Below are 12,391 nucleotides of genomic sequence, written 5' to 3' on the forward strand. Positions count from 1 at the left end.
AAACTTTTCATATTGGAAAAAATTCATTTTGGAATTTACTTCATGTTTTTTCTCATTTTTATATTTTATCATTATAATTATTATTTTACATTATTTCATGACAATATATTACTTGAAATATTCTATTTTTATTTTATTTTAAAAATAATTAACGGCAGATGCCACTCAGTACTGATTGAAATATATTTTCTAGATCAAAGTGTCGCCTGTCTGTGTTGTAATGTAATGTAAAAATACAAAAATGAAAACCTATATCATAAAATTTTGGAATTTTTAAACAAAAATTTGGAATTTTCAAAAAAAAAGTTTCCAAAAAAAATAAAATAATTTCAATGTTTTTTTCTTTCATGGGAAATTAAATCAAAACCATTTCATTAAAAAAATTGGTTTAGTCAAAACAGCTTTTTCTGACAAAAATCTATTTTGAATTTTTTTCCAACTAGCTCTAATGTGAGGCCGCTAGAAGAGTTAGTAAGATGACACCCAGTTCTATGTCTCAATTTCATCAGATCCGGATGGTACAATTACTTACCAATCATGCAGCCAAGTTTAGAATTTGGACAACAGTTAGTTGGCTAAGACTCATCCAGGATAAGAGAGGAGTAACGCTTATTGGCTGAGGAAAGCAATTTGAAGAAAGGCAGATTGACGGAATATGGGCATGACTTTTTAATCAGCAGTGCAAGGGAGCAGAGGAGTTAACATTGTTTTGTTGGGCCTTTGAATGATACTGGATATCCAGTTAGGTGCAATGGCTAAGTCTGCTTTGGAAGTCTGCACTTGTCAACAATGAATTAATTCAACTCATCCTACATCTGAAGACCACTTGATAATGGCACAAAATGTAGCTGTCCACTCATTAAGCAGCACTTCCTATGGGGAACATATTATACCTGTGATACCTAGTAACCACTTAGGTGATTCAAAAAGAGCCAATGTGTGTCAGGTGTGGTGTAAAGGATAAATATCCTTGGATAAGGGACAAAAAAAGGTATTTTAGAGTCCAATCTTAACATTTGCTTTTTTTAAAAATAGCATTTTCGTAAGCATTTCAGGCATAGTATATTCAGTGGTGTGCAGTTAATACTTATGAAAGGTTACTCTATGTGGGATGATATAAAATGGATGACTAATTGATCCATCCTGTGTCTTCCAAAATTTGTATGAAACACACATGTGAACTCTGGCCTTCCATTTGCACAAGTAATGTTGCTAGGACTACAATGTTACCATAACAAAAGCCACAGCAATTTAAATGTACATACAGTACTATAAACTCTTATCATTCCAAAGTACTTAATGGAGAACAAAAACTAGTTTGTGCCAAAAACAAGAGAAAATAAATATGTTTTATGTTTAGACATAAGGATGCATTTGTCATTTCTTCTAATACAGTAAAGGAGAAGGGAATTCCTAAAAGAGCTGTGGGGGGAAATACTGGAATAGGTAAAAGAATGGCCTGCCAAAACGGATGAGGCAAGGGTGTGCCACAGATTCCTTAGAAATCCATGGGAACCATAGGGATGTGTTACAGATGAGGGTAGGCATGGCAGATGGGACATGAGATATGGTGGAGATGGTTCATGGAAAGACTTGATGGACTGGGGGTTCCCACAAGCTGAGATACCAAGACACTATATAACTCTTTATATTATTTCCCATTGTTGACAAGAGGTAAGTTTCCCCCAGACCCAGGTAAGGCGATCATGGGTTGAATTGGTCCCTGTGGAAAGAAAATGGATTCTGAGAATTAAGAAAAAAAACAGGGGTAGAAACTGACTGGGCAGAAAAACCAAGACATGGAGTGAGGCAAAAATCCATCCCTGTTTAGTCTGCAAACACAGAGGCGTGCGGGCTAGCAGGCACTTGCTGAGTAGGAGGTGAAGAGGTATGTGGTACTGGTTGCTAAGGATGTATCTGTGCTGCTGGCTGCCAAGAGCCTGCAGGTGCTACAGCTGGCTAGGATCTCAGAGAGAGCTGAAAAAGACACATTTCCCAGCAGGACTGTGGAGAACGTTACTCAACTGATCGATGGGAAGGCTGCCAGTGGAGAGAGAAACTTCATTCTCACTGCAGCAAGGGAACCAGGAACTTTCTGGGCACTTCAGGGGGCAGGCAACAGAAACACCACGGGATGTCTGCTGAGTAGACAGGTCCTGGGTAGGGGAACAACCCGCACGTGTGGAGGAGAAAGCAGGGACAGCTAATTGTTAAGATTCTGCCCTGTGGAACATTAGAACTGTTGCAAATATTAAAAGTTTGTATAGGTGCATAGTAGAAAAAAATGTAATCCAAAGCAATCCAAAACTTTCAGGAACATTAAAATTGAGAATTTCTCTGAACCACATATTGATATCAAGGACATGATCACATTTTGGTTAATTGAGAGTTTTGGTTAACTGGGATTTGGAATAACTGGCTTTGGTTGTATATTAATGCTGATGAGTGGGTACCAAATGACAAGAATGCAAAGAACTTTGGCTTGTCTTGCTAGAAAAAAGATCTTTCATAACTCATCCATTAGATGGTGCTCCAAGAGTAACAACTGGCAAGACACTGCCATTCTTCAGAATTTGCAGACGCTCCATGGGGGTGAGCAAGGGAAGCTTAACTTGTTAGATTTAAAAGCACTGATAGTGAAAGTTAGAGTACTGGAGCGTGTATATTTTTGAGGCAATCTAAAAATCTATGCTTTTCCTTTTCTAAATGGGTGAACACTCCATAAAATACTCTGTTCACATTATTTCTATCTGGCATTTCTGTTATTTATTATATATTAGATTAATTTATTCTCTCCTGTCATACTGTACTAGATAAGGAAAAATAAATAAAAGGGAGTATCTGGTGTCCATGGTAACCACACTAATAAAAAGAGCTCACTCAGCAAACTGACATTTTGTGTTTGAAGGATTTCTAACACTTTTTGATAGTAGTGATTTCTCAGTTGCTAATTCTGTACAAATATAAGCAAATCGGAAATACAAAGTACAATGTATAGGGTCAGCCAGTGCAGCACCCCACAAGGCCCCCAACAAAATGAGGTTAGAAAAAATATGCGATGAGTCTGATTTAAAATTAAGGTGATTCATTCATTCCCACAGAAGGAGAGAGGATAAAATACCCCTCCACCACTCATATAAACTAATGGAAAAATGATGCAAACTTACATACACAGCAACACAACAAGCAAAGCTCAATACACAAATAAATAATACTTAGGGCCTGGTCCTGCAACTCAATCTACACCTGCATGGAGTCAGGTGCATGCAACTGGGGTCCGGGACCCTATCTTCCTATGTGTTGGTATAGAGCCTAGCACAATCCTGACTGGTGCTTTTAGGTGTTACCGCAATTCATGTAATAAGCAGTAACAATAATAAATAAAGGAATGACTGATTAAATAAATAAATACCATAGGTAACCGTTACTAATTTGGCAAAAGTGCATCAATTCTATAAGCTGCTACTGAGGGCCTCCTGAACATAGTGATTTCAATGGAAGTATAGGGTGCTCAGCATCTCATCCAACTGAGCCCTGAAACCACAGCAGACCCCCTTTCTAAACCAACCAGGAGCAAATGGAAGGTGGTCAGGTCAGGCACCTCATTCAGTATCAAAGGATAGAACAAGAAGCAATGGGTTTAAACTGCAGCAAGGGAGGTCTAGGTTGGACATTAGGAAAAAGCTCCTAACTGTCAGGGTGGTTAAACACTGGAATAAATTGCCTAGGGAGGTTGTGGAATCTCCATCTCTGGAGATATTTTAGGCCTGGTCCCTACTTAGTCCGGACTTCAGACTAAGGTACGCAAATTCAGCTACGTTAATAACGTAGCTGAATTCGAAGTACCTTAGTCCGAACTTACCGCGGTCCAGACGCGGCCGGAAGTCTCCCCCCGTCGACGCCGCGTACTCCTCTCGGCGAGCTGGAGTACCGGCGCCGACTGTGAGCACTTCCGGGATCGATCCCAGAACATCGATGGCGTGCCGCCGGACCAGCCGGTAAGTGAAGACTAGGCCTAAGAGTAGGTTAGATAAATGTCTATCAGGGATGGTCTAGACAGTATTTGGTCCTGCCATGTGGGCAGGGGACTGGACTCGATGACCTCTTGAGGTCCCTTCCAGTCCTAGAATCTATGAATCTATGAAATAAGCTTGTCCTTCCAGCCTTCCCATACTTGTAGCTCCACTTTAGTTACATTACTCTCATTACCCTTCTGTGAAGAATGGAGAAAAAAGGAAGCTAGCTCAAAGCAAGCCACTTCTTACCAGCATGGCTGGCTCAGCTACTTCCTATCCACATGGAGGCATCATAATACCATTTGTCACAGTTAAAGAAAACATCCTGTCATGAAAAGATACAGGGTGAAATCAATCAAATCCCCAGAAGTCAATAGAGCCAGGATTTTGATCCTGGTGTCCATTTGGTGAACTACATCCAGAGCGATCCTAGAGGAAAATCCTTCCTAAGGTCTTTTCTGTTTGCATGATGCCTGTTATGGTTAATGTGTGTCTAGCTCTCTCTCTTGCTGTTATGAGACATCAACATATTCTAGCATACTTGCTACATTTGCACAGAAGCAGTATTGTATGATAGACTGCGCATGGTGGTGGAAGCCAGGAATGTAAGAATTCTAAACCCTGGTCTGCCAATGACTTGCTGTGTTGTATTGGAACATTCATGTAACATCTTTGTTTCATAATTGTGAAATGGGAATAATAATCTTTACTCACCTACTTCACAGGGAAGTTGGGAGAATACAGTAGTTCATGTTTGTTCAGCACTTTGGAATATAAAGCCCTGTCTAAATCTTAAGAATTACTACTACAAATTGTCGTTTTTATTCATTCTCATGTCATTCATCTTGTCTTCTATCATTTTCTCCGTGAGGTTTTCTGGTTGTTATTTTGTTTATTTCACTGTGATTATTTTAATATTAGATTGGATTACAGAGCGGTTATATCAAATAATATATCTGAATGATCAATTTAGATGTTGGGTGATAGCTTTCCCCCCAAATCTATCTGTATTTTACAACGTTTAGAATAGATCTAGCTACCACTGACATCAATAGAGCAGGAACAAGCCCTATTTCTTTTTTCTTTGAGTATTCTACTTCCCTATATTCCATCCAAAAAATCTAACTACAGCAACTGTAAGCACCCATCACTGCAGTGTCTGGGCACTTCAAAATCTCTCTGACTTTACTGAATGTTGAACATTACATAAGAAAATTAATATTTTTTTTTCAGAAAGGAAGACAAACATGAATGATCATATATTGTTTACAATGCTGTTGTAGCCATGTTGGCTCCAGGATATTAGAGACAAGGTGGGTGAAGTAATATCTTTTACTGGACCAACTTCTATTGGTGGAGGGAACAAGCTTTCCATAGGCTCAAAAGCTTGTTCCAACCATGAACAGAAATTTGTCAAGTAAAAGATATTATCTCACCCATCTTGTATCTCTCATGAATTATGAAGTGAATCCAGATTAAAATTAGAAAGAGACAAACGAAATTAGACAAAGTTAATTTGGAACTATGCACCTGTCTGAACAATTTTCTTCACAATTTCTTTGCTGCTGTGGTGCTATAGTTATGGCACATACATCCCCAAAAAAACATTTTCAATAATAAGGACAAATCATTGGTTGCCTTATGTACCTGTTCAGGGGAGTGAGTGGAGAGAAAATGTCCCCCTTCTCTTTTGCATGGGCTAAATGCTTCAGAGTACAGTGCAGAAAACAGCCTCTGGAGGGCCAATATCCCTGGGGCAAAAGTGGGGACTGGGTGGAGCCGTGATGCCACGCACCCTCAATGTGCCTGCTGGTGCAGTTGCATTTACGCAGAAGAGGGGGTAGTAATCTGCTACTGATATAAACAAGTGGGGATCCAGGAACTGAATTGTGACTCTCAGTCACAATTTGTTCCAGGGTCTACTCCTGGGGCAGCCCAGCGATATGCTGCCCTTTGCTCACGACAGATTGTAAGGTCACAGTCAAGCCTTATTCCTTATGAAAAAATATCACTTCTCTCCTGCTTGGCTTAAGTGTGGAAGCAATAATTTGTGCATGAAAATGTGCCATTTCAATCCAACTATCTCAGATGTTTTGATTTCAATTCATTAGATAGCTGCAATATGTTACACAATGAATGTAGAGGAGCAACTTCCTGTATCCCTTCTGTATTTGTTCATTCTCATCTAACTGTTGAAATGTCAAGGACCTGAAACTTTCAAAATTACAGCTGGGTTCATTTTACTGCCCTGAAAATACTGAAAATGAGTGCAGTTCAGTGACTGTGATGCCTTCAGAAACAACCATTGAAAAGCTGGTTGCTATGCAACCTACAGTATTGTCTGTGTTACCCTCACCAACAGATGACATGTTGTATAAAATAAAATAATCCTCTTTAAAAAACAATACAGTGAAAGGCTGTTGGGGGTGGGCGGTACCTGCAATAACTCACAACTGTGTCAGAACCTCAAAGGAAAAACAGCGCATCACTCATCCATGCCCCATGTATTATGGAACCCCAATGTAAAGATTATGATTATTTATCAGGCTGGTGATCTATATACCAAATTGCTCAGAATGAAGCAAACAAGCCTCAAGGTACCCACTGGAAGGTTTCTAAAGCAATACTTACTCAAACAAGATTCTGTGGTGATATTTTCACACAGTGAAGCCAAACAGGCCATTTTACTCTTGGATTGTTTCAGCTTGTGCACATCCCTTTAGTTCTAAAACTGCTTCTGCCGGCACAAGATTCGAGGCCTCTTCCTCCCCCCCCCCCCACAGAACAGATAGAGCAGGCAGGGGCAGTACAATGTCCTTTCCCTGACAACCCTACTCTGAAGAGAAATCTGGGCCTGGTTCCCACTTACACTAAGACTCCTTTATGCCACTCTGGCTAGGTAACGGGGCCTATGAGCAGGGGGTAGATTATAATTATAATTATATAAAATTACACTCATTTAAAGCCCCCTTTACACTTCCAGAATGGTGCAAAGAGGCTGGAGTGTAAATGAGAATCAGGCCCAAAACCTCTAGAAGGGAGAGGGGAGCTCCGTCTCGATGCTCCTTCCGGATCGGATTCTGATACCCGAATGCTACCTTACTCCACATATAATTCTGCTGAAGTCAGTGGGGCTACTCGCAGACTCAGATGATACCCATTGGGTATCAGAATCCAGCTCCAGGTTACTCACTACTGCGCCTGCTAACTGCAATGGTCATGTTTGTAATGTGATCATATGCCCATTGCAAACTTGACTGCTCCTTTCACACAGGCCAAACAGTCAATACGGAGTGAATGTTTTCATCCTCTGCTAACCTAGTTGGGATGCAAATTAGTAACAGAAGCACACTGCTTTCTATACAGGTCTGCAGTATCGGTGAGATGCAAATTATTAATGAACAATATTTTTTGTTTAGATTTTTTCCCTCTTTCTTTCTTGAAAAACAATCCACCCTCTCCTTAGAATGCAAACAAGAATCTGAAAGTGGAATTGGGATCTACTGTACTTACTGTATTTCAGCAGATAAACCAGCAGAAGTTATAAGATATCAGATTATTATAGATGTATAACTATACAGAGATAGACATAGCAATGCATACATTTAATAAATGGGCATTATAAAACAAGGCAACTGATTGATTGATAAAGGTTCCAGCTGCATGAGTATCTGCCACCACCCCAACTTGAGAATTATTAGCCTGTTTACACTCTCTCAATTATTATCCATTTAGCAATTATTAAGTTATTTCCCCTATTTTAACCCAACTTTCTAAATATATACACTATGAATGCTGGACCATAGAATGGCAGATACAAACACTTTCCCCACATTCTACTCCTTATCTTAGCATTTATATATCACTTTATATCTCCAAAGCACATCACCCTGTGAGGCGGGCAAGAAAGTATTACGATCCTCAATTTACAGATGAGGCAGCTCAGACAGAAAGGTCAATTGACTAACCCAAGGCCACGTGGTGAGTCAGTGGTAGAGCCTGGATTAGAACTCAGGGCCTCCTGACTCTCAGCAAAGAGCTGGTGTTGTGCCAAATCTTCAGCTACTACTCAGCATAAGTCTGTTGACTTCACTGGAGCTACACCCATTTATACCAGCTCAACTGACTATTGTTTTTGGATACCATTTAGGCCACTTGCATGTCTAAATACTTAGCTGTCTCTGCAAATCAGATACAGTTCATGAATGTCCAAATGACAGTAACTGTAGTCGCAAAAAGGCAAGCTAGATCATAAAAATATTTTCACTTGAATAGTTGCAGGTGCTGCGGTACCTAAGAGGTATTGGTAGCGCTTGTCCTCATTCATTGAATGTTATAAGCACCCTTATAACTCTCCTCCAGTTTCCAAAGAATTAGAAGTTGCTCAGGCAAAACTGGGGTAAAAGTACTAAAGGCTTTAAAGTAATCCCACTTTCAAAATCACTCATCATTTCAATGTTCTTTACAGGAGTGTTGCCTGTAAACTAACCCATTCCACAGAAACAGCAACAGAATAGTAAAAAATAAAAAAAACCTTGTAATACTTAATTTTGATTTGATTCTGCAAAGTGCAAGGCACTCTGGCCCCAATCCAGCAAAGCAAATGCTTAACTTTAAACATGTATCGTCCAACTTGAGTTAAGCACAAGCTTAAGGGATTTGCTGGATCAGAGCCATTTTGCTCAGCAAAATGGATCCCACAATATACTTATATATGGTAATATAACTGTACACACAGTTATATGTCACTGCTTATGCATGTATAACATACACAGTATATATATCACATCCCCTCTAGTGGCTAAAAGGGTCATTACCCATAAAATTTGCCACAAGTTCTCTAAAACAAACTTGAAATAATACTGCCAAAGCAAAGTGGTAACTTAAAGTGACATAATAAGAGAAAACACAACAGGAAATTTTATGTTACAGTTATTTGTCAACATGCATTTCATATAATAAACAAACAAGTGTAGATGTAAATTAGATATTATACATTAATGCTATATTAATAGACACATGGACAATGAACCAATTAAAATAGAGTAGTATATGTCACAAATGAATTACACAGTCCATTAAAAGAATCCTGGGAACATCTAGATCCATTATTAAAATTAGCCTTTACTTACTTTCCCATAGCTCAGCAAGACTATCCTCACCAAGACAACATTAATGTGGGCACCTAAGGACTCGTCATGGTAGATTTCATTCACCTGCAAAAGAGTGTGGATATTTTTAATAATGATTCTGTCAATAAGTAATCACAGTAGCAATGATAAAACACAAGCTTTTTATATGTTGTGTCTTTAAGATACAGATCAACCACACTCATTTGTAAAAAAGGGGCATTTTCACTACCCGAAAGAGAACTTTTTCTCTCTGAACTACAGGGCTCTACCATAAAGGCTCCATATAGGCATCAAATCAGGAACCATCTTTGTTCAGGAACCAATTAAAGTCAATGAAACTTAAAGTGCTTCCCTAAATCATGGACTAAATAACTAAAATACTCTCAAGGGTGATATCCTTATAAAACAGTCAGTCAAATGGGTTGTTTTTATTGTGTCAAAATTGATTAATTTCAAACCATACAAGCATAACAAAATCTGTAAAATACTAACATAGAAAACAGGGGTTTTTGTATTATACATACATAATCACACATGCACACAGGCAAACTATTCTAAGAACACTGAAGACAACGCTATGAATATTATAATGGAGAACGAAATACAGAAGTCCAAGGAATACAGAAAAAATAATACTATAAGCAAGTTGGGCAAAATATTATCTATTAAAAGAGCTGATTGGGGTCATCTATGATGAGAGGAGTGAAAGAAGGCCAACTTAGGGTCTTATAAATATGTTTGGTTTTTTGCTTTACAAATTAGAATAAATAGATAAATAAATATCTGCAAGGCAAATATATTCCCTGCTCCCTTCCCTTCAGATCATTAGCACCCTACTAAATCATGGGCCAAAAGTGGACTATTTTATGTGTGGGACATAAAGAATCGCTTATATTTCATGGTTTGTTTCTGACATAAGAAACATATTCACTGGGATAAGTTATTAAGCTTCTGGAGAGTTGTTTATTAAAAACAATATCAATACACTCCTATTTTTTCCAATATACCTTTGTCCCAAAGGGACCATATAAAATATAACTCACTTCTGATCTCGCTGTAAAAATCATGTACTGTCTACTTTATAAACATTTCTTTGACTGTTATTTGAATGCATTTTAATACATTTGGTATAGATTTTCAAAAATATGAGTCTAAATTTGCTTCTAAATTCACATTTGGGCATCTAAAAAGAGGCCTGATTTTCAAAAGTAGTGAGCACCTGCAGTTCCCAATGAAGGCAGTGACAGCTACTTAGTCCTTGGTGCTTTTGAAAATTAGGTCAATTATTTAGGTGCCTAAATGTGAATTTAGAACCCTAACTTTAGGCTCCTATAGTTGAAATATCTTTATCTTTCCTCTCAGGGACTTTTGAAAAGGCAGATTAACATACTGAAGGATTTACATATACACTTTTGTTTAAAATAAATTATGTGTTTAAAGGAAAGTTTTATGCCAACAAGGACATTTCATTGTGTTCTTTACTAGATGCCCCACACACTCAAGGGAATTATCATCTTGATGCAGGGATGCTAATTTGCCTGATTCTATGTGCATTGGGATAAGAATATATGCTCATTGATAACAAGCTGAAATTTGCAGTAACTTAAATATACATAAAATAAACACTGAATAAAATCTTCTGTGTATAGGAAATAATAAGTGTGACGTGTAACTAAGTGTTTTATTAGTTCATGAGGCATAACCCCAATTCTTACACGCTCCTTTCCCATTAGCCTTCAGAACTTAACCTCAGCCTTTTTTAACAATAGTGAAGCAATACATCAACTGTATCATTACTACATGCCAAATTAAAACTTGGCAGGGAAATGTTAACAGAACGGCATTGAAACATTGTTACACAGTTCACGCAACTGACATCTAACAAACACATTTTGTGAATGAATAGAAAAGCATAAACATTGTAAAGGTTCCTTGGCATCTGGGTAGTAGGTTTTCTCTCAGACATAGGGCCAAATCAAAGCCCTGGATCCTAACGTCACATCTAGGGATTGATTCAGCTCCAATGCAATACTCCTTCTGTGGGAGCTGGACCCGCTGTCTCTTTCACTGGGTGAAACTGTGGCTGTATAAAGTAGCACTTTGTTATGGTGCTCTATGAGCACCCTAGGAAACAGATTGAGAGTCAGATTTTGATTCTTTTAATGTTATATTTTATCATAATTTTAAATGGAATATAAAATAAATTTCAAAACAATAAGTTACTTCCAAAAATATATTAAAATGCTCCATTCCGATAAGGCTAAAACTTTTTTTTAAAACAAAATTTCATCAAAATCTACACGGAAAGTTTTGATTTTGACAAAATGGCATTTTCCAATGGAAAAATATTCTGACAGAAATTTCCTGACTAGCTCTACTATTAATCATTTCTTTGCATTGCATTTCCTTGGTTATTTAAAATGGGGGGAAAGCATATGACAACACACTGAAATAGATTCACACTTATTTCTACGTGTGATGTGAATGGCATCTGTTTGTTTCAATGTGCTATTCGAGAAAGGAGAGCCAAGTGACTGAGCTCTGAAATGGATGTGCTCAAATGTACATGAGAATTACACTTTGAAACAGAAAATTACCAGTAGAACGCTCCAGATCTGTGGTGTCTTTCCTCAAACATATAACTTCTGCCTTACAAGCAGATCTATTTACTTCAATGTACAGATAGCCCGATACATTTCATCCTAATTATTCAGCAGTGTAACTCCAGTTACTTCAGTGGTGATGCCCCTGGTTTATACCACTCTAAGAGATATCAGAATGGAGCTTCCTGTTTGTCCTTAATCCGTGAGGGTCAGATTCTAATGTTATGCTGGTACACAGGAAAGCAGAGCACACAAAAAGGCTCTCAGAACTGCAGCTCCTGCACTCTGGGAAGGGCAGATTTTGCATCAAGTCTCATGAGATGTCACATGGTGATTCAGCATTTACAGAAGGTGACTAGTAGGGCTGGGGGAATCTAAAAGAGTTAAAGGTTTGGAGAAGTATTTTGGGGGGTTGGCAAAACTATTGTAGATCACAGACCATTTTTTCCTGTAATTTAATTCCATGGTTTATTTTCAAGGTGTTTTAATTAAAAACGATGCTGTTCTATCTAAATGCAAGCCTTGTGCTCTGTACTGGGATAAAGACTGTTCCCCTTGAAAGTTAGGCTGACACAAGTTGGTGCACTATATGAGATATATTGACTGTGTTTATTTCTGCATCAGAATTTCCCCACCTCCT

General features: G+C 38.2%; 1 protein-coding gene across 6 annotated transcripts in view; it reads right to left on the reverse strand.

Annotated features, from left to right (window-relative positions):
- Positions 1–12,391, reverse strand: part of ADAMTS2 (ADAM metallopeptidase with thrombospondin type 1 motif 2) — a 411,161-nt gene that overhangs the window by 52,204 nt on the left and 346,566 nt on the right. For 4 of the 6 annotated variants that reach the window (XM_065555948.1, XM_042850938.2, XM_008166445.4 and 1 more), the window contains one exon: positions 9,149–9,232. The exons of the other annotated variants lie outside the window; for them this stretch is intronic. In XM_065555948.1, the coding sequence (XP_065412020.1) occupies positions 9,149–9,232 (84 nt within the window). The remainder of the gene's footprint in view (positions 1–9,148; positions 9,233–12,391) is intronic. 6 annotated transcript variants of the gene reach the window in all.

This window comes from Chrysemys picta, chromosome 8 (genome assembly GCF_011386835.1).
Source record: "Chrysemys picta bellii isolate R12L10 chromosome 8, ASM1138683v2, whole genome shotgun sequence".
NCBI lineage: Eukaryota > Metazoa > Chordata > Testudines > Emydidae > Chrysemys > Chrysemys picta.